Here is a 23,988-nt window from a genome sequence, read left to right as displayed (position 1 = left end):
AACTGGCAAAATGGTAGCACATTTGACCCTCTTTTTTCACACTTCGCTTTGTCCTTGTCTGCCCTCCTCCAGCCATCTGTGTCCTACTCTGCCTTAAAGAAGCCTGCATCAAGGTGTCCCACTCAGGTCTGCTGTCCCCAGAATAATCGTAACCCTTCAACTTGACTTGATTTTCCCCTCCCCCACACATACCAGTGAAAAAGCTGATCAGAAGCATGGCCCCCAGATTCCAAAAGTTGGTTGACTCTGGTTCTACCTCTACCTCTCTTTTCCCTGAAAACTACTAGCCTTAACTTCCCCCCACCTCTCTGATAGCACTAAGGACAAGAATCCAATGGAAAATGGACAAGTTACAAAGGGCAGTGTCTGTGGGAGAATTATTTTTGCTGGCAGTGATGGTTTCGTTTTTGTTTTACTTGCTATAGGCAGGAGGCATGGTGCTCCTAGGGAAGTGTTGTAATATGTACTTGAAAATACAGCCTTCTGTAAGGTAAAGGTTATAGGCAAAGGACTAGACACAAGCCCAGCTAGTCTTGATCTCAATAAAGAAAAAAATTCCCACCATAGTATCAGCACTTCACATTTACAGAGTTTTGGTGAACTGGTTTGCCTATGTTACCTGCAGAATAGTTATAATAGCAACGCATAAGATTTCCAGAGAGAAACAACTAAATTTGCCTTAACAAGGCCGATTTAGGCTTCATAAGGCTGATTTAGGCTTAACAACTATTAATAAAACAACTCAAACAAGGCTTAACACTTTGGTGACTGTCTAATGGGGACAGACTCCCAGGGCTTGGTCATGGGTGCCGTCTCAAGGTTATGGCAGGTACAAGCATTATTGGTAAGAGTTGGTCTTCACTCAAGGAAGAGAGCCAGAGGGCTACATGCTAGAAAATCAATGACAAAAGCCAAATATGAAAGAGCTGGAGGTTGAGGATCCAAGTCAAAGTTCAAGAGCCTAGAATTCAAGATAAGAGAAGGTGGCAAAACTGAAAGCAGTAGGGAGGCAATAAGCAGGTAGCACCTTGTTTTGGAAGTCAACTTTGAATTTGGGCAGGAGTTTGTGGTTCACCTTGATAAGCCAGTAAGTCAGTGTTTGCTTAGGAAAATCAGGCTGACTGGAAAGGTCCATGGCAGGGTAAAAATTAACTTTATATTCAGTATTTTCTGAACTAGACTGAATTCCAGACATTCTGTCCTATTGTCCCCATATATTTCTCAGATATGGTGCCAGTTTGGGGTTTATAGAATGTGGTCATTGTATCAAACAGGATTCTGGGTCTACATTTGTCCAATATTTTCCATTATGACAATATTGGTTGGGCCAATTAAAATATAGCCTTCAATCAAGTTACTAAGGAAATGTGCTCACCACTGTCCCCGCCAAGGGGTCATAGAACCGCTCCAGGAGCTGGACCACTGTGCTCTTCCCACAGCCACTGCTGCCCACCAGGGCCAATGTCTGGCCTTTCTTCACCTCCAGGCTCAGCCCCTGAAGCACTGGCACGTTTGGTCGGGTGGGATAGTTGAACACGACTTCATTAAATGTTATATTTCCTTCAAATTTATCCTGAATAAATGTTTAAATGTTGCTATTATAAGTGGACTGATAATTATCGGAATAAGAAATATTATTTCAAGGAAACTTTACCAAAGACTGTAGTAGAGAAACATAAAATTCATATTTGGTATAGTTCTGGTGCCAGTTAATATTGATAGCAAGTTATTATGATGTGAAATGAAGGTGAGAGATAAAGGTACAGGTGAGATTAGACAAAAAGTCATTACCATGAGTTGTTATCTAACTCAGTTTCTGATTTCTTTAAGATATTGATTTAGCTTTCCCAACTGCTGATTCTGAAGCTGGAATCAAGCCAGTGTCCAAAAGGCTCTAAAGACTTGGAAATTTAGCAACAGTTTCTACCTAAAGTTTCAGTGGACAGCCCTGATGGCAAACCCTGGCAGTTTCTTAAGTTCACTTTCTTTATCTCACTTACTGGGCACAGCAATTTTATCAGAACATGAAATACCTGGAAAAGTCCTGGAAAGACTGTGTAAGTCCCAGTCTCTTTACCTGCACAGCTGCTTGTATATGACAATGTGTAGCATCTTGTTTCATACAAAGAACACTCAGATGTGAGTTTAAGTTACCTTTGTAGATAATAAAGCATAGGATTATTACTCTCATTGTGAATGAACTGCCTTCTTACCAATTATACTTAACCATTATAAAAAGTAACTAAAGTCAAATTGCTAATTGCGTTAACATGGCAGAATTATACCTTTATGTAGAAATGACTAAATTTTTGTGGAAACTATTCAGTTCTAATATATCTGGTTTTCCTTTTTTTTATTTTGATGTGCTAAACTTCAGGATCCTTGAACCACCTATAAAGTTTTTAAATGCCAGTCAAGTTGCCCAAATATTAGCTATATAAATATTACAAATTAAATTAAACACATGTTGGTGTAATCATCACAAACTTATCCTGTAGCTATAATCTAGCAGACAGCAAGTGTTAGGGAAAAATTGATCAAGCATCATCAGGCATCAGAGAACTTACAGGCTTCAGCCCCTCTTCACTGTAGTTGTCAATCAAAGGTTGTCTTTCAAACAGCATGAATAAGTGGGCTGCAGACAGCTTAGCTTTAGCATAGTCTGGAGCAAATGAACTGGCATGTCCTAGAGCCACTGCACCAAACACAATGGCAGAAAACACCCTAGACAGAAGGAGAGGAATTCAAACATTAGATTATATAATTAACTCCATGATGTTTGAAAGTCTAAAGGCATAGAGCTTACCAATATTTTTCCTCTTTACTCCTTAATCATCCCCTTTCTCCCCGACATACATTTCCATAAAATTCTAGTAACAAGATAAATCTAGGAGAGGGGCAAGATCCACTTCGTGAGGGTTTGCCTTTTCTCGACTTGCTTTCTGACTTCCCTTTGCATAGGAGCCCCTAATTTCTTAGGACTACTGTGACTTTCCAAAGGCTTTTACTTTCAAGAAGAGGCTTATAACTGAATCTGACTTGTGAGCTCAGCTAATTTTAGTTGCTGGTTATACTCTTTTTAGAGTTGAGGGAATTGAAGCACAAAGTGTGTAAGGGCCTTGATCAGTTCCAAGTAAGCTTTTTCTAATAAAGCTCCGGCCCTGACTGACTTCCAGTCTGTGGTTTCTTCTATACTACCACACAAATGATAATCATCATCACTGTAAAGAATTTTTGTTAGGGAAAATAAGCCTTTACTAGAAATAGCTTTTTGTTTACAATTAAATTAACTATGCTATCAGTTATTATGCTTAGTACCTGGGTTTGATGACCACCAAACCCCCATGACATGAGTGTGCCTGTATTAACAGACCTGCATATGTACCCCTGAACCTAAAATAAAAGTTAAAATAACTATTGACAGCACTCTGAAAAAAAAGGTTACCTTAAACTAAAGTTCTATTTTCTAATTATATGCTCTTTAAAGGATGGATATTGATTATGACAACTTTTAGGAAGGGCTAAAGATCCTGAGATCTACAACTTCACAAAATAATTTACTTTTGATACTAGCACTATCCCAGAGAAAGGAGTGGGAGTTCTCTAGTAATAATAGAGAACTTTAAGTTTTCACCTCCCAAGCTTCTCAAGCTAAGACATTAAAAATGGGTTTTTAGTACCTAGGGACTGGGATGAGAGGTATAGTAAGGCTTGCCTTTAAATATGATGAAAAGGTTAGTCGCCAAAAACTAAGTTTTAAAATAGTGATGAACAACCCACATGTGGCTGCATAGCTTCCCTGTACTGTCTGTTATTTAGTTTTAGCATGAAAGAGTAAAAAGCTGTCTTCTAGGTTTCCATAATTTAACATTTCAATGATTTTAAAAAAGAAAGGAAGCAGGATTAATGTAACTTTCCAACGGTTTTCACTTTCAGAAACGTTCTCAATATTTTTTATACAATAGTTGTACTCTAAGTTGTAATCCCCAGCTGCTAGTTCCATTTGTCCCCCAAAATCACTCCTCACTTTTTACCCATCTCTACCTTCTATCTCCCTACTCCATGTCTGGGGATTCCAACTATCATGAATGGAATCAAAAGGTTTTCTGGTCCTCTGGTTTCACAGGGTTTGGCCAATGGAAGGCACAGCAGAGGATAGGGAGGCTGGAAGAGTGAGGCCAGGGTATGTGTTTCTTTGGCTGCTTTCCTGTCAGATTGCTTGTGCAGTTGCTGTCCCTCCATCAGAGACCACAGAAAGCACCTATGCTGAGTTCCGGCAACCTTTCCTTCCTCTTGCCTTTAGGCTTAGGGTGGTAGCAGTTTCTAGCTGGGTATTGCTGGGGTGTTAACTTCCTTCTTGGGTACTGCTTACCTTAACACTTCCCAGGGCTTTGTAAATAGACCCTTTAGCAAACTCATCAATTAACCCATTTGCTGTGCCATTTGTTTCCTGCTGGGATCCTGATACAAAGATTATACAGATATATTTTTTCATGGTAATTTTAATTTTGGAGGAAAAAAAAATACTAGCTCTTATACACTTTTGCTTTTTTGTCTTCACCCTGTTTCAAAAATGGCCGTTCACCACTGCTTTAAAATCATCCCACCAGAGCAGAAACATACTAAATGATCTTAAAAAGAGTGGCTTCCCTCTTTCAAGCCTAGATTGCAGCCTAATGGAATGTACTGAGCACATTATGAAAAGAAGGCATCAAACAGACCAGTAGTTTGCCTTGGAAACCAAGGAAAAAGGAGAAGCCGAGAGGCAAATGTTGGCAGGGCCATCTCATCTCAGGTCTGGTTAGGGAGAGAGTGCCTTTGCCAGACTTCCATCGAGTATTCCCATCTCGTTTTCCAGGCCATGTTTTGGTTGTAGATAATAGTAAGCTATATAACCCTGTTTTGAGTCCATGGTCACCAGCAACTTTCTAATTATGATTTTTTTCTGCCTATATTCCATAATGAGAAAATTTGCATCATCCTGACCAGGGTTATATGTGCAACTAAAACTGTGCTTTCTGATCATTTTCATAAGCTTTATTGTAGTCCACAAAATGAAACTGCACTTGGAGTATTAACAAGATCAGATCTCTGTGCCTGCCAGGATGGTAGATTTAAATCCCTGACCTCATCTTTGGACACAGGAGTCGTTTTCTTCCTACTCTAAACTTTTGCATAAACCTACTAAAACCTTACTATAGAATAATCTTAATATTTTTAAAACTACTTACAGAATAACATCTCTGAAGCGCATATGTCCATTCACAATGAGATACGCACCAAATCGAAAACAACCGGCATAGGAAAAATACATAAATGCTTGTGAGATACTAAAAGTAATTCCATAGATGTGTGCCTTCTGCACGGAATTCCTGAAAAGCAAATCAGTATACTCGTAACCATCTCTTCAGCCTCCGTTAGCGCTGTGTAGTGGAAAGAGCACGGCTTCTAAATCTGGCCAACCAGGTTTAAGTTCCACCTCCAGTTATATTAGTTTGGGTAAATGATAACTTCTCTAAACATTTATACAATGGAAATAATCACTGTAATGCAGAATTGTTTTGACAATTAAAAACCATATAAATGTCTAGCTCAGTGCCTAGTTCATAGCGGTTCCTCAAATGATAACTGTTATTACATATTAATATCTGATGACTCCAATGTTCAACTCCTATTGTGTAAGCATAGCTGTTGTTTCAAAAATGCCTAAAACGTCAGGATCTGAATTTAAGTTTGAATTATCTGAATGTGATTTACTACTATTATGTTGTTTCCTGTAACTAGTTGTACTCTGTTAGGTTAAAATTCATGTTTCAGATTCACAAAAGTTGAGTCCCTGAAGTTTACATAGATATACACCAGAAGTCCTTTCCCAAGCTAGATCCTGCCAGCCCCTGTATATAATTTATTTTGTACAGTTTCTAATTTGACCTCATGCTATACTTTATTGGCTTCTGAATCCTCCAAAAGAACTATAATTGAGTTACTCTCAAATATGAGGGCATTTTTGGCAAAAGGAAAAATTCAAAGTATTACTAATTTGGATCGTTTAACTTACGTGCTGTGAACATGGTGTTACAAAACTTAACTGAGCAATTTATGATGCTATTGAATCTTTAAATTATAACCAAGTTCATAATTAGCTTCAGCTTTCTATTCTTCCTTAACCCTCCTTGAAGTTCAAAATAGGTTATCATTAATGGTGCATACATGTTTATATGTCCAACATCAAATGGACACAAAGATGTAGCTGCATGTTCTTTAGTGTCATACGAAGTGTGCATAACTGAGGAGATGGCATCAATTCAGACTTTTGAAGATATCTCTTCAAATTTGCAAGTGTTCAGAACTACTGTTCCAGTCTGCAAAATTGTAATCTAAGTTGTGTTCAACTTTGTTTGTGTTAAAACATACTCATTTATAAAATCAGGCTGCGGTGGAAATGAGTGGCAAATGGTGCCATTAGGAGTTTCTTGAATTGCTCAACTATAAACCACTGAAATAGGCTGTGTTTCTTTATCTTCAGAGTAGGTTGGATCTGGTCCTCATTCAGAGAACAAATGAAATACTTTCCTCTGGAACATACCCATAGCAAGTCTCACTTTTGGTTCAGTCTACACACTGCAAAGGAAGATTTGAGCATTTCCTTAAAGGAATGTTTGTCCTAAGTCACCCAGATAGGTTATTTCTGTTGCCTGCACTGATGACCAACGACTGTGCAATTCTCTATATCTTTTACCTCTTGGAGACCTATTCTTATTGTTTGCATAAGATGTAAAAAATATAATTCTGTGTCCCAGTCATATCAAAAAGTTACTTATTTTCAGTGATAGAATTATTGAAAAAAGGTCACCCTTATAGTCATATCATTGTTTGGAGCAGCAGAGCTTTTATTATCTTTTATAAGGGATAATAATTCAGCCTTAGGAAAGCACTAGGTTCTTAGCAGGAATCATATGGTTCATTACCTGTAAGGTCCGTACAATTTTTCAACATACATTGATTCAAATTTTCTTTCCTGGGTCAAAGACACAACTGTCCTAATATTTTCTATTGCCTCTGTTGCAATCTGTAACACAGAATAGACCTTCATTAAAAGTGGTGTTTTTACTTCTGAAATAATGAAAACTAAGCCCTAAGGCTCTGTCAAAAGCACCCTGAAGGTTATTTTGATAGGCTTTAATTTTCTTTACATTAAAAAGAAAAGGTATAATATGTTCAAGACTAGCTTTATGACAAAACTGGTACTTCTGGTTCTGCTAAGTATGGTAGGCAAGTCTTTGTATGCCCAGGAAGGCTGATCAGCTTAGGGCAAGAACTGTGACCTAGGAACCAAGGGTCTGGTTCTATTCCCAGCCTGCCACCAGACAGTTACATGACTGGCCATAGTCACAACCCGTTTGTGGCCTGACTTTCTTCGCAGGGCAGAGTCCTAGAAGAAAGGATTAGGCTGTGATTTCTAAGGGCCTATTGCAGCTGCCAATTATTTCCTCCCTGAGTATAACTTCTTATAAAAGCTGTCCACTCACAGTGGGAAGGAGATCCCAATTGTAAACAACATGAGCATGCTTTAAATCTGTGGTTAAATCAGAGGCAGACATCTGACTAATCTGGGTCAATCAGATTTGGTTTCCTGGCCCTGGATACAAGTTTGAACTGCGAGGCCCTGTGGCTTCAGAGGCTGATGTCACATTGGGTATGTGTAAGAAGCTGGTCTGAATATATAGCATCTGAGGAATGGAAAAGGTATATAGGAAGATTCAGATATTAGAGCCTGTGGCTCTAAGAGCCAGTTAAACACAAACTGCCTGTATTTCCTGTACTTCGAAGTGTACTTACATCAAATCGCTTTTACCCAAACCAGTCAGAGAAGTTTTCTGATTCTTATAGCCAAACCACCCTTGACAAATGTTCAGTCTGTGACTTAGCTATTTAGTCTAAATCATAGCTCTGTAGTTGAGTCATCTAAACCATCAGCACACAGAGCATAAGATCTTAATTTTAGGCTTTTAACAGCTTTAAGACTTTTTTTACCTCAGTTCTTAGCTTCTGTAATGAGCTAAAAGGAAGATATTTGATGCTTGAGACTAAATAACCATAGATTTTTCATTTGTAATAAAGATATAACAGATAGCTATTACGAGAATAGAGAAAAATTACTGAGCTTTTACTATGTCCAAGTATTACCTCATTCACCGATATGATCTCATTTAGCGTCACAACCCTGAAAGGTAAATAGTATTCCTATTTACACAGATGAGAGAACCGAGGCACACAGAAGTTAACTGAATTGCCTTAAGTTCTAAAGTTAATAAGTAGCAAAGCAAGAATTCCAACCCAGGCTATCTGATGTGGAGTCCACGTTCCTAAGCCATTATGCTATTCTGCTACCCCTGCTGTGTAATTTACACAAGGAGAAACCAGTAATGACTTGACACTTCTCTTGACATTCTAGTCATGGGTCAACTGCTTTGCGGGTTAGCTCAGGCACAGAGGGCCCTTAATCTCAGTGACCAGACAGGGCCTGGATCAAGACGGTTATGAGGCAGTCTTCCCTCCCCACTCCCTGCCCAGCAACCAACACTCTCACTACCAAGCCCTTTTTGGAAAATTGGGATGGGAATACCTCAAACTCTGTTGTCCTTTAACAATGATGAAACTGTACCCAGGTAAATGAGAGCATTTCTTTTTAAATAAACAGTGATTTAGGGTTTTTCTAGAACCTTCTTTCTGACTCTCACTCTCAATCAAGTGCTGAGTAAACAATATTGAACTATGATTGAACTGCTGATACTAACATTTAAAAATTTTTTAATCTTTCGTATTTTTAAAAGCCCTAGTAGGTCAAAGTAGCTACTAAAAAAAATTAAACTGGCCAGTCTGAGTTATTCAATCTCTGATCCCTAGAATAACAGGGTTTTAGCTGGAAGGAACTTGGGACAGTATCTGGTACAATTTCTCATTTTACTAAAGTGCAACGTGAGGACCAGAGAAGTTGGGCATCTTCTCCAGCCTCACACACTGAGTAGCAAGACCAAGGCTAATAACGCAAGATTTTGTTTTGTTTCAATACTGCTCAGTTCTACCTGCTTTACTCTGACAAAATTCTAACAATTAATGGAGTTAAGACTATTAACTAGATTCAAGATGTTTTCTATCATGTTGACTTGTCTAAGAAAAGTTGATTTTCATTCCATCCAACTGACCATTCTCCCATAGGAAATGTGGAAAGAAGCAGGATTGAGGGGCAGGGGAGGAAACAGAGCTACACAGTGTTTCTTCAACAGTTAGTTGAGACGCTCAGAAGTAAAGGAAATGATGCCCTAAAGTACCCACAGTCAGCAGCCAAGAGAATCTTCAAGAACTCTGGACACCCAGGGGTTCCCAACTCCTGGGAATCACATATTGTCCTAGCAAGCTCCAAGTCCTGGAGAGGATGCAGGATGAAAATGAGGAGAGTGCATTCTGATGGAAACCTGGAGATACTATTACACCTAACACTGCACACAGCAGCAGCTGACGCCTGTTACAAGAGGACAGGAAAGGATTTCACCAGACATAACTGGTTTAATGGGAACACGGTTGGTCCAAATGTTAATCTTCCCCCTTAATATGGTACCTCTGAAGCTAGTCACTCACCCAGTCTCTGACACCTTCTTCCCTATAGAGATACTGTCTGTTCCATTTCTCATAACTAGTGAAGGTCAGTTGCAGTAATGTTCGTAAAAGGGCTTTGTAAAGTGCAATGCTATAAAAACTATATCACAATTTATATTTATCATCTGCTTCACTTCCTCATGTTTCAATAAAGGATAATAACATAAATCAGACTAAAATGTTCATGAGTATAATCTACATTTGAACATTTAAGTGCATGTACATGTAAATAAAATGTTTATGTGTAGATTTAAACACACTTAAACATATAAAGAGACCATATAGTAGAAATAAGAACTTTGAAACTAGACCTGAACTTAAATCCCAGCCAAATCTCTAACTTCTGTTTGAATCTCAGGTTCTGCATTTCTGAGATTGGGATAACAATAGTGCCTGCCTTATAGGATTATTGTGAAAATGTAATAAATTGGTGCATATAAATACGTAGCACAATAACTGGCACATAGTAAGGCTCAAGTAAATGTTAAGCCCAAGAGCCATTATAGTGCGAACCACAAAATTGAGGCATTACTGTCATCTGGTGGCTGCCACCTTAATTATAGAAATCACAGCCAAGAAGAAGAGGATCTCTTAAATACCAGCACATGTCTGACCCTGAACAATTCACTTACAGTCTTCTGTATGAATGTTTCTGAAACAGGGATGACATTTGTCCAAACAGTAGCATTGGGATATGAAGTAAAATGAAATGCACTTTGAATATTCAGAAGTTCTTTATCATAACTATGTTAACTGCTTTGTATAGGCTGAAAGTTTTATGTTAATCACCTTATATTTAAGTTCTAGACATTAATACAGTAAAATATTTCATACACAATTGACAATTAGTTGTAGTGAGCACATTTAATTTTTAAAGCCTGCATATCATGATAAATAATTCAAATAAAACACATGTCTAAAAACAACACTTACACCAATTAAAACCTTATTTGACCTACCTTTCCAGCAGCTTCCAGTTCTTTTTTATCTCTTTTGGCATTTCCAGCCAACAATTTCATTTCAACAATTCCTGATACAGCAATAATTGGAACAACTGCTAATAGCAATAGGGTTAACTGCCAACCGTAGATAAATGATATGATAATACCAGTTCCAAGGTTAGCTATATTCTGTGCAATTAAAGCCAACCTAGTTCCTGTGGCCTGGAAGAGAAAAAGCACACAGAAAGTTTTAAGCTCCAATGCATGCGCTCCAGCCTTAGCCTCTTGGTCAGAATGATGAGTGGGTTCTGTGCCTGAGCTACATTGGCTTACTTTCATTACAGTAAACCCACGACACCTGTGCTTAACTCACGAGGCTCTGCAGACTTTTCTTCATTGTGCCTTTACACTCTCATTCCTCTCCTGCCCACCTGAACCAACATTCTACAACCAAGTAATCAACTTCTCTGCTTTGTGGATGGGCACTGGGGGTGCATGTATTTTTTCATAGATGCAATGTTCAAAGAGGAAACTAACTCCAATGCACCTGGGTAATTTTAAAGACCATTTGTTTCAAAAGTGTAAAAGGGAAATTTACACACTCCCAGAGACCATCTGTTGTTACAAAGGGTACGTGTCCTAAGAGACAATCCACCACAAAGCACATATAAGGATGAATTAGTGTTGTACTGCTCACTGCTCAGAAAACAAGGTGGCTGTAGTGACATTACCGTCGGCTCTCTGCATCCATTCCTCCTTCTCCTGTTGTGTGGAAGCAGTGAGCTGCAAAGTAACCCACCTCAGCTACAGGGGTGGGGATGTAGGCCACTCAGAACACCACTGTCCCCTGGAGACAGCTAGTGGTTCAGGGTGGGGCATGTGACCCAAATTAGCCCAAATTAGATTTCAGCAAAGGGTTTTGTTTGGTGGTTGAGGTACAGGTGTGTGCTCTCTTTCACTGGATGGGAAATAAGGAAGCTTGTAGTTCTAATTACTATTAGCAGCCATCCTGTGACTGCAGGGAATCAGCCTTGGGATAAAGCCAAAGCCAATGATGGGAACCTGGATTCTGGATTAAATCTGGAGGGGCAGTGGGTCAACCAACCCTGAAGTTTAATCTTCTGCTTATTGTTTACAGCAGTTTTGATTTGAGCTTTCTGCTATTTCTAGCTGGAAGCATCTTAACAAGTGTGGGTATGCTATATGCTTATCTAAAACCATGTTTGTAAAAAAATCCAAGTAGAGTGCAGTCTACATACTCCTTGGACTTGGGCAGCATCCGTGGCAAGTCTTGTAGAAAGTGCACCAGTACTGTTTTTATGGTCATCAAACCAGCTCATGTCCTATGGCATAAAATATACCTTTATATTAGTTCAAAATTAAAACAAGCAAAGAAAACCAGACAAAGCCTCCCAAAGCTCCAAGGCTGAGGAAATTTAGGGGAGACCTCAAATGCAGTGTAGTCCCTGGCCTTGCTCTGAGCACACTCCCCCAGAATCTGGCAGAACCCAGCTTCCTGACTGCTCTGTGGTAGCAGGGAGACCATCTCTGGTCTAGGGGAGCAGGGCTCACCCAGATGGCTGCCATGCTCTTTGCCAGCTCCGCCCAAGGCTGGGAGGCTGGTGGGCATTCCATTCACCCAACCATCACGTCTTTCACTATGGACACTTCTGCCCTGATATGGTGGTGTCTCTCATAAAGGGTGGTAGAGCTGTCTTGGGCATCTTGTTCTGATAGATTCTAGGCAGGAGAAAATAAGCCCTGGTTTCTCACCAAGCTTTTGTTTGATTTAAAAAAAAAAAAAAAAAAAACACACACTGATTTAAAAGTGTGTCTTATATCCAGTTAGCCGCAGGTTAAAAAAGAAGCGTGTCTGAGACTTGATTTTAATTGTAAGCTACTCATCCATGGCATCTTTTACCTTCACATAAAATAATTTTTCCTGCATAGCAAGAGTTTAGGAGATACTGAAATAGGATTTGTAAACAGATTTAATTAGAATATACTCCCTACTATGTGCCCGTTTGTGAAAAGAAATGTAATCTGTTCCTGTCAATTGAATGGATAATATTCTGGCCCTCTCTTAGGCATTTTCTATAAAAATAGATAATTCATGTTTGCACATTTTCCTCTGTCATGCACTAGAATGTGAACTTACCAGGAGAGCAAATAATGGATTGTACAGTACCAGCCACCAGCACACTGTCTGGTACATGATAAGTAATATTTGAATAAACCAACACATGAATTAATGTGAAAATAGACCTCAAATAAGAAATAAACAAAACAATTATTAACATTTGAGAATACCTACAGTTAGTATGGTAGATTGTGGTACATGAGATTAAATGCTACCAACTAGCTTTTTCTTGGTTTAAAGACATCCTGGAGTCTCAATGGACTCACCAGGGCCTGCACAGGATCCAGAAAAGAGATACAGGTCTTTGAAATGATAGTGTCTACATGGAGAGAGATATTTACAGAATAAGCCAAAGCTACCCAAACAAAGCCTATTTCTGTGAAAAAAAAAAAATCATGAGAGGTCTTTAGCTCTTGAAGGACCAGGACAATTTGCAGGACTCTGCCCCATCCTTGCATGAATTCCATGGGTGGAAAACATGCCTATCAACATAGCAATAAGAACAGTAAGAAGCTTAATACGGAAGAAATGTGAAAAACCAGAAGGCATTCTCCAGCGCACACTCCTACCTGTCTTAGCATTGCTTTAAAAGCCATTGACCGTAGTCTCCTGGTGAAGATCTCGCCAGCTTTCCCAAACGTGAAACCCTGGTTGAGAAAAAAGGCTATGGTCTCTTTTGATCTTTATGTATGTAATTGCACCAGACCAATCCTGTTCAACTTTTATGTGGCAAAGTTATGAGTTGTTTTACAGTTGCCACAGACCCTCAAGTCATGTTAATAACGTGAGCAACCCCAGATGAATCAAACATGCAACCATAGCGGGAACCTAAGTGCTCCGAACCAAGAATCAGGGACTGAATGAAGAAGCAGACACCACAATGCAGGATGCAGGATTCAATCAGATCGAACTCTGACATCAGCCCATGGCAGGATCCAGTCAGATGGCGCTTCCTGGCATCACCTCATTGCAAGATCCAATCAGATCACACTTCATTACCATATGCCTATAAAACCTGACCCAGCCTCCAGCTTGGGGAGATACTGCTTTGGGAACTATGCCCTGTGAGCTCCTCACTCATGACAAGTTATAAAATTCCTTTGCTAAATCCTCCTTGATGTGGTCATTGTATTGAAACCCACCAAGTGACCAAACCCACTTGCTGTGTGGGTAACAGTTCCTAGTATTCTGACACAGGTGCATATATTCACATTGATTTTATATTATTTGTATGTTAATCATCTATTTAAATAACAAAAGTCCAGGACAAAATACAAATTCAAAGCTCCCATGTCAAATTCATGTACTGCAAAATCATTAGTATGCATTAGAATCAAAGACCAAAAATCTTAAAGGTGTCCAGTCCTGACTTCTAAACCATTCTAAATAAGTTTATTTTTCAAAACTTTGAAGGGCAACATCTCAGTGACAAAGATACTGTGTGTAACTACAACATTCAGTTGGAATGTTCCTACTACTTCCAATAAAGTAGTAAATAAAGCAGTTAAATAAATAAAGTAAATAAAGCAGTTAAATACAGAAGTAACAAAGTCCTACACAGGAATTCATTTTGGCTCGTGCAGTGTAGAGGAAGGATGTCCTTAAAAATAAGATCCAAATGAGTATGCTGGTACCTGGTCACAGCTCCACCTGCACTCAAATTGGGGAACAATCAGGGTACTCTTCCTTCTCCAGCCTCTTTGGGACAATTTCCTTCTTTCTAATTACCACATCCAAACTGCAGAGGGGTCCAGATGTCCAGAAGTGGGCTGACTTCTGGGATGTGTGTGTCTCCAGCCACAGTGTGAGTGTTGGGGTAGCCGTACCGAGGGCACGTGGGGGAGTGCACATCAGAACTGTTTACTAAGCCAGGGGGATGGGTGATCAGTGCACCTCGTGAATAGGCTCCAGGTGTTCCGTGTCCAGGACCAGCCTGCCCTCCCCCTCCATTTGCTGGCAGATTGCCACAGGCAATACAGTTCTGTGCATCAGCCCACCGTTCCTGCAGCCCCTGAAACACGTTTTTCTAGCTGCACTGCCTAGCATCCCAGGGATTGGGGCTGGATTGATCATTGAGTTGTGTCTAGTAGGGCAATGATTTCTAAATAAAAAGCTTGGTTTATTTTTGCCATTGGTTCAACAATAATAAAAGAGAAGCATGCTGGCACGACTAGGAAACACTATTTTGCTGACTGGATTGTATTATATTTGAAAGGCCTATGTGGTGCCCACTGGGTTAAAGAGACAAAAGAAATTAGAGAGAAGTCTAACTAGGTAGAAAAGTATAATTAGAGAGTTTGACTAGTTTATTTTGGCCAGGTCTACAATATTAGAATGCAAAATATTGTGTTCTTTCAAATAGTTCATCAGTTAAGTAGGAAAAGATCAGAGAAGTTACTTGTTATTCTATAAAGAGTAACAACAGGAAAGAGAATGCTATTGGACTGTACTTTCCCAGTTCGCAACCTGTTGAATTTAAGTTACTCTTATGCTCTGCAGTAAACTGAGGTCTCTTTTTCCTTGGTAATGAATGTTTGCTGAGGGCAAACTCGTAATGTAATATAATTAGGACACAGGGAAGTCACAGTTCCCCCTGATAAGGAGTCTACCCTCCAGCAGAGCCTTATGCCATTTGTGTTTGCAATTTATTTCACTGTAAGAATTTGGACGCTCCATTAGGTTTAATTTAACTTCTCTAATTAAATTATAAACTTGATGAGAAAGGCAAATCATGGGTACCTACCTGAAGGAAGAAAGTAAAAAAAGAAATAATTCCCAGACATAAGAAAAGCAAAGAGAACATGTTGCACTTCTGCTGCTTCACTGCATCGTCGCCTGGTCCAAAAATCTACAAAAGAATATTTAAAATGCCCACTTGGATTACATGATTGATCCTTGTTCATTCCTTCCATAAATAGTGGCTTGACTGTCACATGTTTAAAACTAGGCTTCAAATATGTAGGGTTTTGGTAATTGTGGTAAAATATACATAACACAAAATTTACCATTTTAACCATTTTTAAGTGTATAATTCAGTGGCATTAAGTATAGTCACATTGTTGTGCAACCTTCACCACTATCCATCTATGGAATTTTCACCTTCCCAAACTTCTCAAACTTGATACCATTACAATGACTCCCCATTCCCTCCTTCCTCCCAGCTCCTGGTAATCTCTATTCTACTTTCTGACTGCATGGTTATTAACATAGGTTGACATACTGCATATGGACTGTGAGTGGCTGCACATTTTAGCATTTGTTCCTCTTCCTATATGTCCCCTTCTCCCTCTGATTCCTCCCTGCCCCAGCCCTCCACTTCTCATTCCATCAGGCTTCTACCCAGAGGGGCCTCTCCTGAGCATTCTATCTGAAACAACACCCCCAGCTAACCCCTCTCTATTACCCTACCCATCTTTTAAAACACTTGTTATCCCTCAACACGTTACATGTTTGTGGGATTATTTTTTTGTTTGTCTGTTGCATATCTTCCCCAACAGAAACCATGCTGTTTGAGGACATGACTTGGTTTATTTCTGTACCACTGTATCTCCAGTGCCTGGAGAAGCACTAGGCAGATAGATGCCCCAAAATATATAGTCTACATTGCCTTGAATTGCAAGAGAGCCAGAGCTTGCTTTGTTTTGAAACTTTAAAAGATGTGGAGGAGGATCCTTTCTAATTTATTTATTTTTTGGCTTGTGGTCTTAATTGTGGATCAATGCCCAACATCACAAAATAATAAACTCTAACATGATGGAGAATTATTTATCCTCAACAACAAAGTCTCTCCAATAATGTTAGAGGTTGACTAAAATTGTAGAATACGAATTCTGGATTTCATGGAATTGATGGAGGGTTTATATCTGTGATAACTTCCTTTAAATATCCCCCAATTAATTGAATGATTGACTACTATGTTTTCGTTCTTAGTCTTGGACTCCTCAAGCCTTGGAAGGATTGCTAAAATGGGGTGGCTATTGCTTTTTGAATACTTAAAACAAGGCACACACTCTTAAATGCTTTCCAGATAGTTACCTATATAATCTCTTAATCCTCAGCCATGTTATGAGGTAGATTTATTGTATAGATGAAGAAACTGAGGTACTGAGAGCTATTGAGTGGTGAGGCCAGTCTATACCCAGTGCCTGGACTCTTATTAAACTCTATGACTTTAACCCCTCCCTGCTCCACTCTCTCCCCACCTCACTGTGCGACGTGTACCAGCTTCTCTACACAAACAGATTGGGGATCATTGTCTGACACCAGTTTCACCAAATGAAGAGAGCTCATTAGAATGCCTTCTTCATTGATTTTACATTTTATAATTTCATTAATATCATAACTTACAGTGATTCAAAGGCTACTTATCTTTTCCCTCACAGCTTTTCTCAAAAGGGATTTAAGGACTTTGGCTTAGTTTAATTTAAGGCTGCTTAATCCCAGAATGGAGTCAGTTAGTGAGGTTGGGAGAAGCAGCAGCTGATGAACTGATTTAATTCAGGCTGTTATGGGATGTTTGCAAACTTACCTCTATGATCTCTGAGAATAGGACTGAAAATGCCGGCTGAAGCCCCCCATTGGCAATGGCACATACTGTTCCCACGACGAAGTAGGACCATTCTGTTTTATTCAGTTTCAGAACCTTCAGAAAAGACACTGGTGGCACATTTGCTTCCTAGAACATACAAACATCAGGGCAAACTGGTGATGACGCAACAGTTACCAGAGTCCGCAGACATAGAAAAGGCATGGCCATTGCCCTCAAGGGACCTGCAAACTAGGTGCAGAGAATGACAAGCAAACTACTAGAGAGTAGGACAGTATATTATAACATGTTAACAATGTTTACTGATTACACATCATAAGCTGAGTATAGGTTGTTCAGCCAAGAAGCAACCTTCATGGTGTGCTTAGCCCATCCCTATTCTGGCCTCAGCAGACTGTGAGGTAGCAGGCTCTGGGCACAAACACCTTGGCATCCAGCTCTGGAGTTACACAACACTGTGTTGGTGTGACAGTCATGGCTGGGCCACATGAGCTGAGCTGCAGTTTTCTCATATATTATGACACAGTCCTGCCTCTCTAACAGGGATGATATCAGGGTCAAATGAGACAATACACCTGAGTAGATGGATAAACATCTTTGCAAATGTAGGAAACCATTACTAACTGGAGAACATGGGCTTGGCCTCCTCACCCCAAAACCCTGCCTTTTCTGTGCCATATTTTCAACTCACAAAACCAAATTAATTACATTCCTTTTCTCTTATCACACTTTTCCCTGTGCAGAGTTCTCTTATTTCATAGCTTAGCTTGTTTGTGATTTTTTTGTTTACATATCTCCATTTCTAGTATGTAACCTTTTTTTAAACGTAAATATTATATCTTTATATTCCTAGAAAGTATCCAATTCCTGGCACATGTAAGATTCTCAGCAAATGTTTAATTAAATGTCCCACCAAGCATGCAGGATTTAGGTCTCATAAAGAATGTTCTGATGATAGAAGCAGTTTAACATTAAACTTGAGACATAGGTGACTATGGAATCCCAAAAGCTTGAGGTCGCTGAGAAAGGTTATATTTATATCTCTAAAAAACAGAGAATATAGAATTAGGTTCTATTCAGCCTTCTTCTTACAAATTACTCATTTTTTCCATATTTCAGGGTTGTTTTTTTTTTTTTTTCTCTCTAGTTAACATTATCTTTAAGTCCCTATCTCCAGCATAATGAATGAATCTTTTTCTTGGATTACTGCTCTTCAGCACACAAACAGGTCTACCCAGGTCCCTCTAATCAGACTTAATCTCTCCCTCTCCTTTGGCACGTTGTTTTCTCCCTACGATGGTACTTGGGACAATGTTGTTGATTGCAGCATTTCCTGCCTCCCCCTCTTCTCTGTGCATTTCTTCAAGAGACGTGCTCCTGTGAAATACTGGAGTTTAAAGAGATAGTAAAATAACTCTCAAAATAAATGAGGAAATGAGAAGTGGATAATTCCATAGCCAAAAGAGGAGAAATTGCTTATCTTACTTATAATAATGAAGCTCCAAAATGGTACAATTGTTATTCTTCTTTCTATAAATATACCAAGATTAAGACCTCTAAAAGAGGCCTTGTAATTTCTGCAGTAATGGCCTACACAGATAAAAACAGATGCACTGCATTCTTGGTAGTATTAGTTTTCTCAGGCCAACACAGGAGTAAAAATAAACTCAGCATTCGTCAACAAATAACATCAAAATATCTCAAAACTATATCTTGAAATAAGGAAATCTTTTTTGGAATGGATTCCCTCTCTGTAATAAAATTATTTGTTCCAGCCTGGGCAACATGGTAAAACTTCGTCTCTACAAAAAGCACAAAAAAGTTAACCAGGTGTGGTGGCACACACCTGTAGTCCTGGCTACTCAGGAGGCTGAAGTGGGACAATCAGTTCACCCCAGGAAGTGGAGGTTGCAGTGAGCTGCGATTGTACCACTGTGCTTCAGCCTGGGCAACACAGCAAGACCCTGTCTCAAAAAATAACATTAAAAATAAATAAATAAATAAATAAAATTGTTAACTGGAATTAATAATCTTCTAAATCCAACGTTGCTATTTCTCACCATTCTCCTCTTTTTCTAAGTAAGATAATTCCAATCTAATTTAGAGTGTCAATGCATACCGCAAAAAAACAAAAAAAATTGAATTTTCCATACTCATGCTAAGTATGGCCATGTGATTGAATTATGACCAATGACTTATAAGTAATAGTATTATATGGGAATTCTGGAAAACCTCTTTGTTTCTTCCTGTTGCTTGGACCACAGATGTGACAGGTAGGGCTTCAGGAGCCACATTAGATCATAAGTGACCCTGAGGATGGAAACCTGATGCCAGGGTAGTGCAGATAAAGATGAAGGGAGCTTGTGTCTATGGGGACTGTGGAGCTACCGTTCTAGCCCTGAGTTTTTCACCTCTAAGATTTTGGTATGTGAAACAGAAATAAAAGCTCTTATTTGCTTAAATGGATGCTATTCTGGGTTTCCTAATAAAGATAATCAAATGTAATCCTACCCAATAGAGTATGCAAATATCAGGGCCTCTCGTTTTGGACCAGTCTTATTATCTCTGGACCTCAAAGATGAATGTCAAATTCAATTTTAATATTAAGCCTCTCAGCACAAAGACTACATTTCTGGATTTTTTTTCCTTGAAAATCCATTTATAATTGGAACTGATTTCAATTCATTGTCAAATACATTTAAAATTTGAATTTTTTTTCTTTACAAAGAGTATGGCTCATAGTTGCAGTCATCTGTGCCTGAAAAATATTTGCAAGGCTAAGAATTTCAACAATTGTAGCAAAACTACAAAGTAAAAGACTTAATTTAAGTGAAAAACAACTTACAAGTCCATCGATTTCCACATCAAGGCTATTCTGACACATTTGTGAATTTTTAAGGTTTTTCTGAGTAGAATGCCTAAATAGGCGAGATTTCCAGCCATTTGGGGCCATTCCAGTGGCAGCCTTTTCATCATTTAGTTCAAATTCTTCTGACTGGGTCTGGCTTCCTGATGTCTGAAAGAATATCAAGACATTAAAGTGTATGTGTATGTGTGTGTGTGTGTGTCCAAATGGACGTAACCTCCAAGTTTAGAATCATAAAGCAATTTGGAATATTACATGTATCAAGCTTTTCAGATTTCCTAACTGCTTCTCAATCAAGGATAACTAAAAACCTATAAAAAACTATAGAAAAGTTAAATTCAATTTGAACAATAAGAAAATTGGAGTATAAGAATATTTTCTAAAAATTTAAAGACACATTTTTCATAATCCAGAAAGTATACAGGAATTTACTCAATATGCAGTAATCCAGGGAACAAGTCATGGCCACCAAGAAAGGGAAGAAGAGTACATGGAAACACTATCAAGGGTTTGTTTTTAAAGCTACAAACAAGGAAAGCTGAATCAAAGAGCCTGATCACTACCCACGGGAGGTAAAACTGTCTTCCTTGACTGGCTGAGTATGGTCATCTTCCTTCCTCACAGTCCTGCTCTGATGCACACCTTGACCCACGTGACCCAACATGCAGGCTCAGCCTCATTGCTGACTGTGAGATCAACTCTCTTTTTAATGGGAATGGAGATGGGGAGTGGTCATCTAAGGACTTTTAGTTCACTGCCTAGTAAGGGTGAGGGAACATCAAGCCCTGCTGGAGTTGGACTTTGGTCTGCTTCCCTATTTGCTTCATCTATGTCCAACTACACATCTTAATGGTTGGTTCAGGGTCTTAGTCCTTGTAGTAGTGTCTTGTTCTTGCTCCTCCCTTCAAGTCTTGCCCTGAACCCAATCCTATGGCTAGTGCCTTACTGTACCTACAATAGCCAATTATGATCTCTTAGCCAATTATGATCTCTTCCAGTTGCTCATTCAACATCTGACAGAACACTGCCCATGTGCTTATATATTGCCTTGAACCGCATTGCAATGATATGTTCTGCTTGGTGGACTTCCTTATTTGCTCATTACTGAATCAATTTTATACCATCTCTCAACAAAAACCAACCTAGGCTACAAACTTTGAAACTTATCCCTTGCATTCTCACTGCCATCTGTTCCCACACTGCTACCAGCTTTATTTTCCTAAAGGGCAGCTCAAAATCATCCCCAGCTTCCCAGTACCTGCCCAAGCCTGGATCCCCAAAAATCTAGCTCATGGCAAGTCAAACCGGACCACCTCTCATGAATACTTCCCCGGAACTTTTCCTCTTTTTGTAATCTCATCGATGCTATCAAGAGGTCCATCTCAACGGACAGTTCTTCCAATAAGCCCATTCAGATTTTAGCTTCCTTCTATGACCAAATGAACATTACCTGTCTCTTTCATAATATTTTTTCTGTGCCTTACCTAAAACACTCACTTGGTGTTGGGTGCTTCAGCTGAAAGTCATCAAGCTCCAAGCCAAGATAGCCACTTTTCCACCAGGTGTTAAAAAGTATCTATTTAAAACCAGTAGCCCTCATTTCTTCCACCCAGATATACTTCAGATGTCTCAAAGATTTAATTGTAAAAAGCAGAACAATAAATTCTGAAAGGAAATGGGGTGAATATCCTTTCAAAGAACAACCTCAAATCCTGAAGACATGGAGGAAAAAACTGACAACCTAATTACAGACAATTTTAAAGCTTCTTTATAGTAGCCAAATACAACAAAGTGAAATTGAAAGGAACAAAGCAGGAAAAAAAAAATCTCTCCAATACATGTAAGAGAAGAGTGTATTTCCTTTTTATGTAAAGAGTTCTTACAAATCAGTAAGAATATTAGGAACAACACAGCAGAAAAATGTCCTAATACAGGAACAAATACTTTCACAGAGGAAGAAAAATATAAATGGCCAATAAAAATGTGAAAATAAGCTCAATCTTGTAAATAGTTAAATTTGAAGATACTGTTTAACTCTTTAAACTGGCAAAGATGAAAAATAAATATGAAATGGCTATCAGTGGCTATTTGTAGGGATTTGGCTTATGATGACTTTCAAGTTTCTAAAATGTACATGTTTGGATTTTTTAAAAATGCTTGATTTTTTAAAAGAATGCATTACTTTATAATCAGAAAAAAATTAAGATACACTTAAGAGAAACAACTAAGAGCCAACAGTCTACCTAATGGAAAAGCAGTGATACTTCTTAGAAACAACACCAAAACAAGGTTGAATGAAAACCAGGTTGGTCTTTGAGACTTGAGAAAAGAGTACTGCATTAGTTTGAGCATCTGCTGACTCTCAGGCTCACAATGGGTCTTTCCCTCATCTCTCCAGCCTTACCAAGTAAGTGGGAGGGCAAAACTCAAATCAGAAATGTGAAATTTGGGAGTACCCAGGTGGAACCATTCAAAGGGGCTGAGAATCACAGAATGCCAGAGCTGGTAGAAATATCAGAGGTCGTCTTACTTCAAGCTCATGCTCATTTAGCAAGAGAGGATACCAAAACCCAATTTGGTTAAATGACTTGCTCAAAGCTGTTGCCTAGTTGGTGACAGATTTCTATCATGCCAGACCATTCATTGTTCAGTCTTCAAATGTACAACTTTTCCTAAGAAAGTAAGCTTGGGAATATGATATACCAAGGTGAGAGCTGTCTGTATCTCTTTAGCAGTCTCCCAATCCAAGTCCTGATGGAAGCAGAGATCATTCTTACAGAGCTTATGGCAATAGGACAGCCAAGTGGTTATCTCACTTGAGGATTCAACATGTCATTATGGGCAAAATCACAGACCCTTGGTAACCATTCATGAAATGAAAACTAAAATGGATTTAAAGTAACATTTTATGCATTCCTAACTAGTGAAATGACAAAGATCCTTTATGGTGGCTAGACCATATGGTAGCATTCGGCAAAGACACCGTGATTGATTCCCTCCTACTGGAGAACACTCTCTGGCAAATGCAAGCCTGAGTTATAAAACTTTTCGTCATTTCATTTGGTATTTCCATTTGGGGGAATTTATAAGTTTAGTAACCACCATTTATCACCATCTAATTTTTTTTTTTTTAAAGAAAAACAGCTTTTTTGAAATATAATTAGCATATCACAAAATCTACCCTTTTAAGCATTTCAGTGGGGTTTTTTTTTTTTTTTTTTGGTACACAAATATTCAGATGTTTATTTTTATAAGCTTATAGCAACCTCTCATGGTAGGTTTGGTATTCCAAATGTAGAAACAAAGGCTCAGAAGAGTTAAGTTACTTGTCAGAAAACAACGCAAGATTTTGACAACCTTTTTTGATCTACTTGTGCTCACAATGGCAAAATTAAGAATAGAGAAATACTGGAAACAGACCAAATATCTAACTTTAGAAAAATGACTAATTTCACACATTAATAAAATGAACTTCTGAGCACCCATTAAAATAATAGTATGTGGATGACATATATCTGAAATGTTAAGACAAAAGAACAAAACTATGTGTGTACATACTAATTACAGTTGTATCAAAGCAAATGTATATACTTTCACAAATAGAATCTGTTCATAGAATAAAATATTTTTAGGTTATTTATTCTGCAATGTTGCTCAAGTGACTGAGTATAATAACATGTCTTAATAAGAAGAAAAACCAGTAGTTATCAATATAACCCGTTTTAGGAACTAGAGTGAATGAATGCTCCTTCCTTCCTTCCTTCCTTCTTCCCTCCCTCCCTCCCTCTCTCTCCTTTCTTTTCTTTTCTTTTCCTCCCTTCCTTTCTCTCTTTCCTTC

The 23,988-nt window shown here is 38.7% G+C and overlaps 1 protein-coding gene across 3 annotated transcripts in view; it reads right to left on the bottom strand.

Moving 5' to 3' along the window:
* Positions 1-23,988, bottom strand: part of ABCB4 (ATP-binding cassette, sub-family B (MDR/TAP), member 4) — a 69,344-nt gene that overhangs the window by 6,401 nt on the left and 38,955 nt on the right. For 2 of the 3 annotated variants that reach the window (XM_011996045.1, XM_011996044.1), the window contains exons 15-24: positions 20,130-20,300; positions 17,267-17,413; positions 15,482-15,586; positions 13,308-13,385; positions 11,858-11,941; positions 10,617-10,820; positions 6,969-7,069; positions 5,232-5,372; positions 2,568-2,724; positions 1,376-1,573 (exon numbers count right to left, since the gene is read on the bottom strand). In XM_011996045.1, coding sequence (XP_011851435.1) covers positions 1,376-1,573; positions 2,568-2,724; positions 5,232-5,372; positions 6,969-7,069; positions 10,617-10,820; positions 11,858-11,941; positions 13,308-13,385; positions 15,482-15,586; positions 17,267-17,413; positions 20,130-20,300 — 1,386 coding nt within the window. The remainder of the gene's footprint in view (positions 1-1,375; positions 1,574-2,567; positions 2,725-5,231; positions 5,373-6,968; positions 7,070-10,616; positions 10,821-11,857; positions 11,942-13,307; positions 13,386-15,481; positions 15,587-17,266; positions 17,414-20,129; positions 20,301-23,988) is intronic. The other variant, XM_011996046.1, reaches the window with a different exon arrangement.

The sequence above is a fragment of the Mandrillus leucophaeus genome, unplaced genomic scaffold (assembly GCF_000951045.1).
Source record: "Mandrillus leucophaeus isolate KB7577 unplaced genomic scaffold, Mleu.le_1.0 Scaffold50, whole genome shotgun sequence".
In the NCBI taxonomy this organism is placed as follows: Eukaryota; Metazoa; Chordata; class Mammalia; order Primates; family Cercopithecidae; genus Mandrillus; species Mandrillus leucophaeus.
Note: the sequence above shows the minus strand (reverse complement) of the source record. Positions and strands in the feature narration are given on the sequence as shown.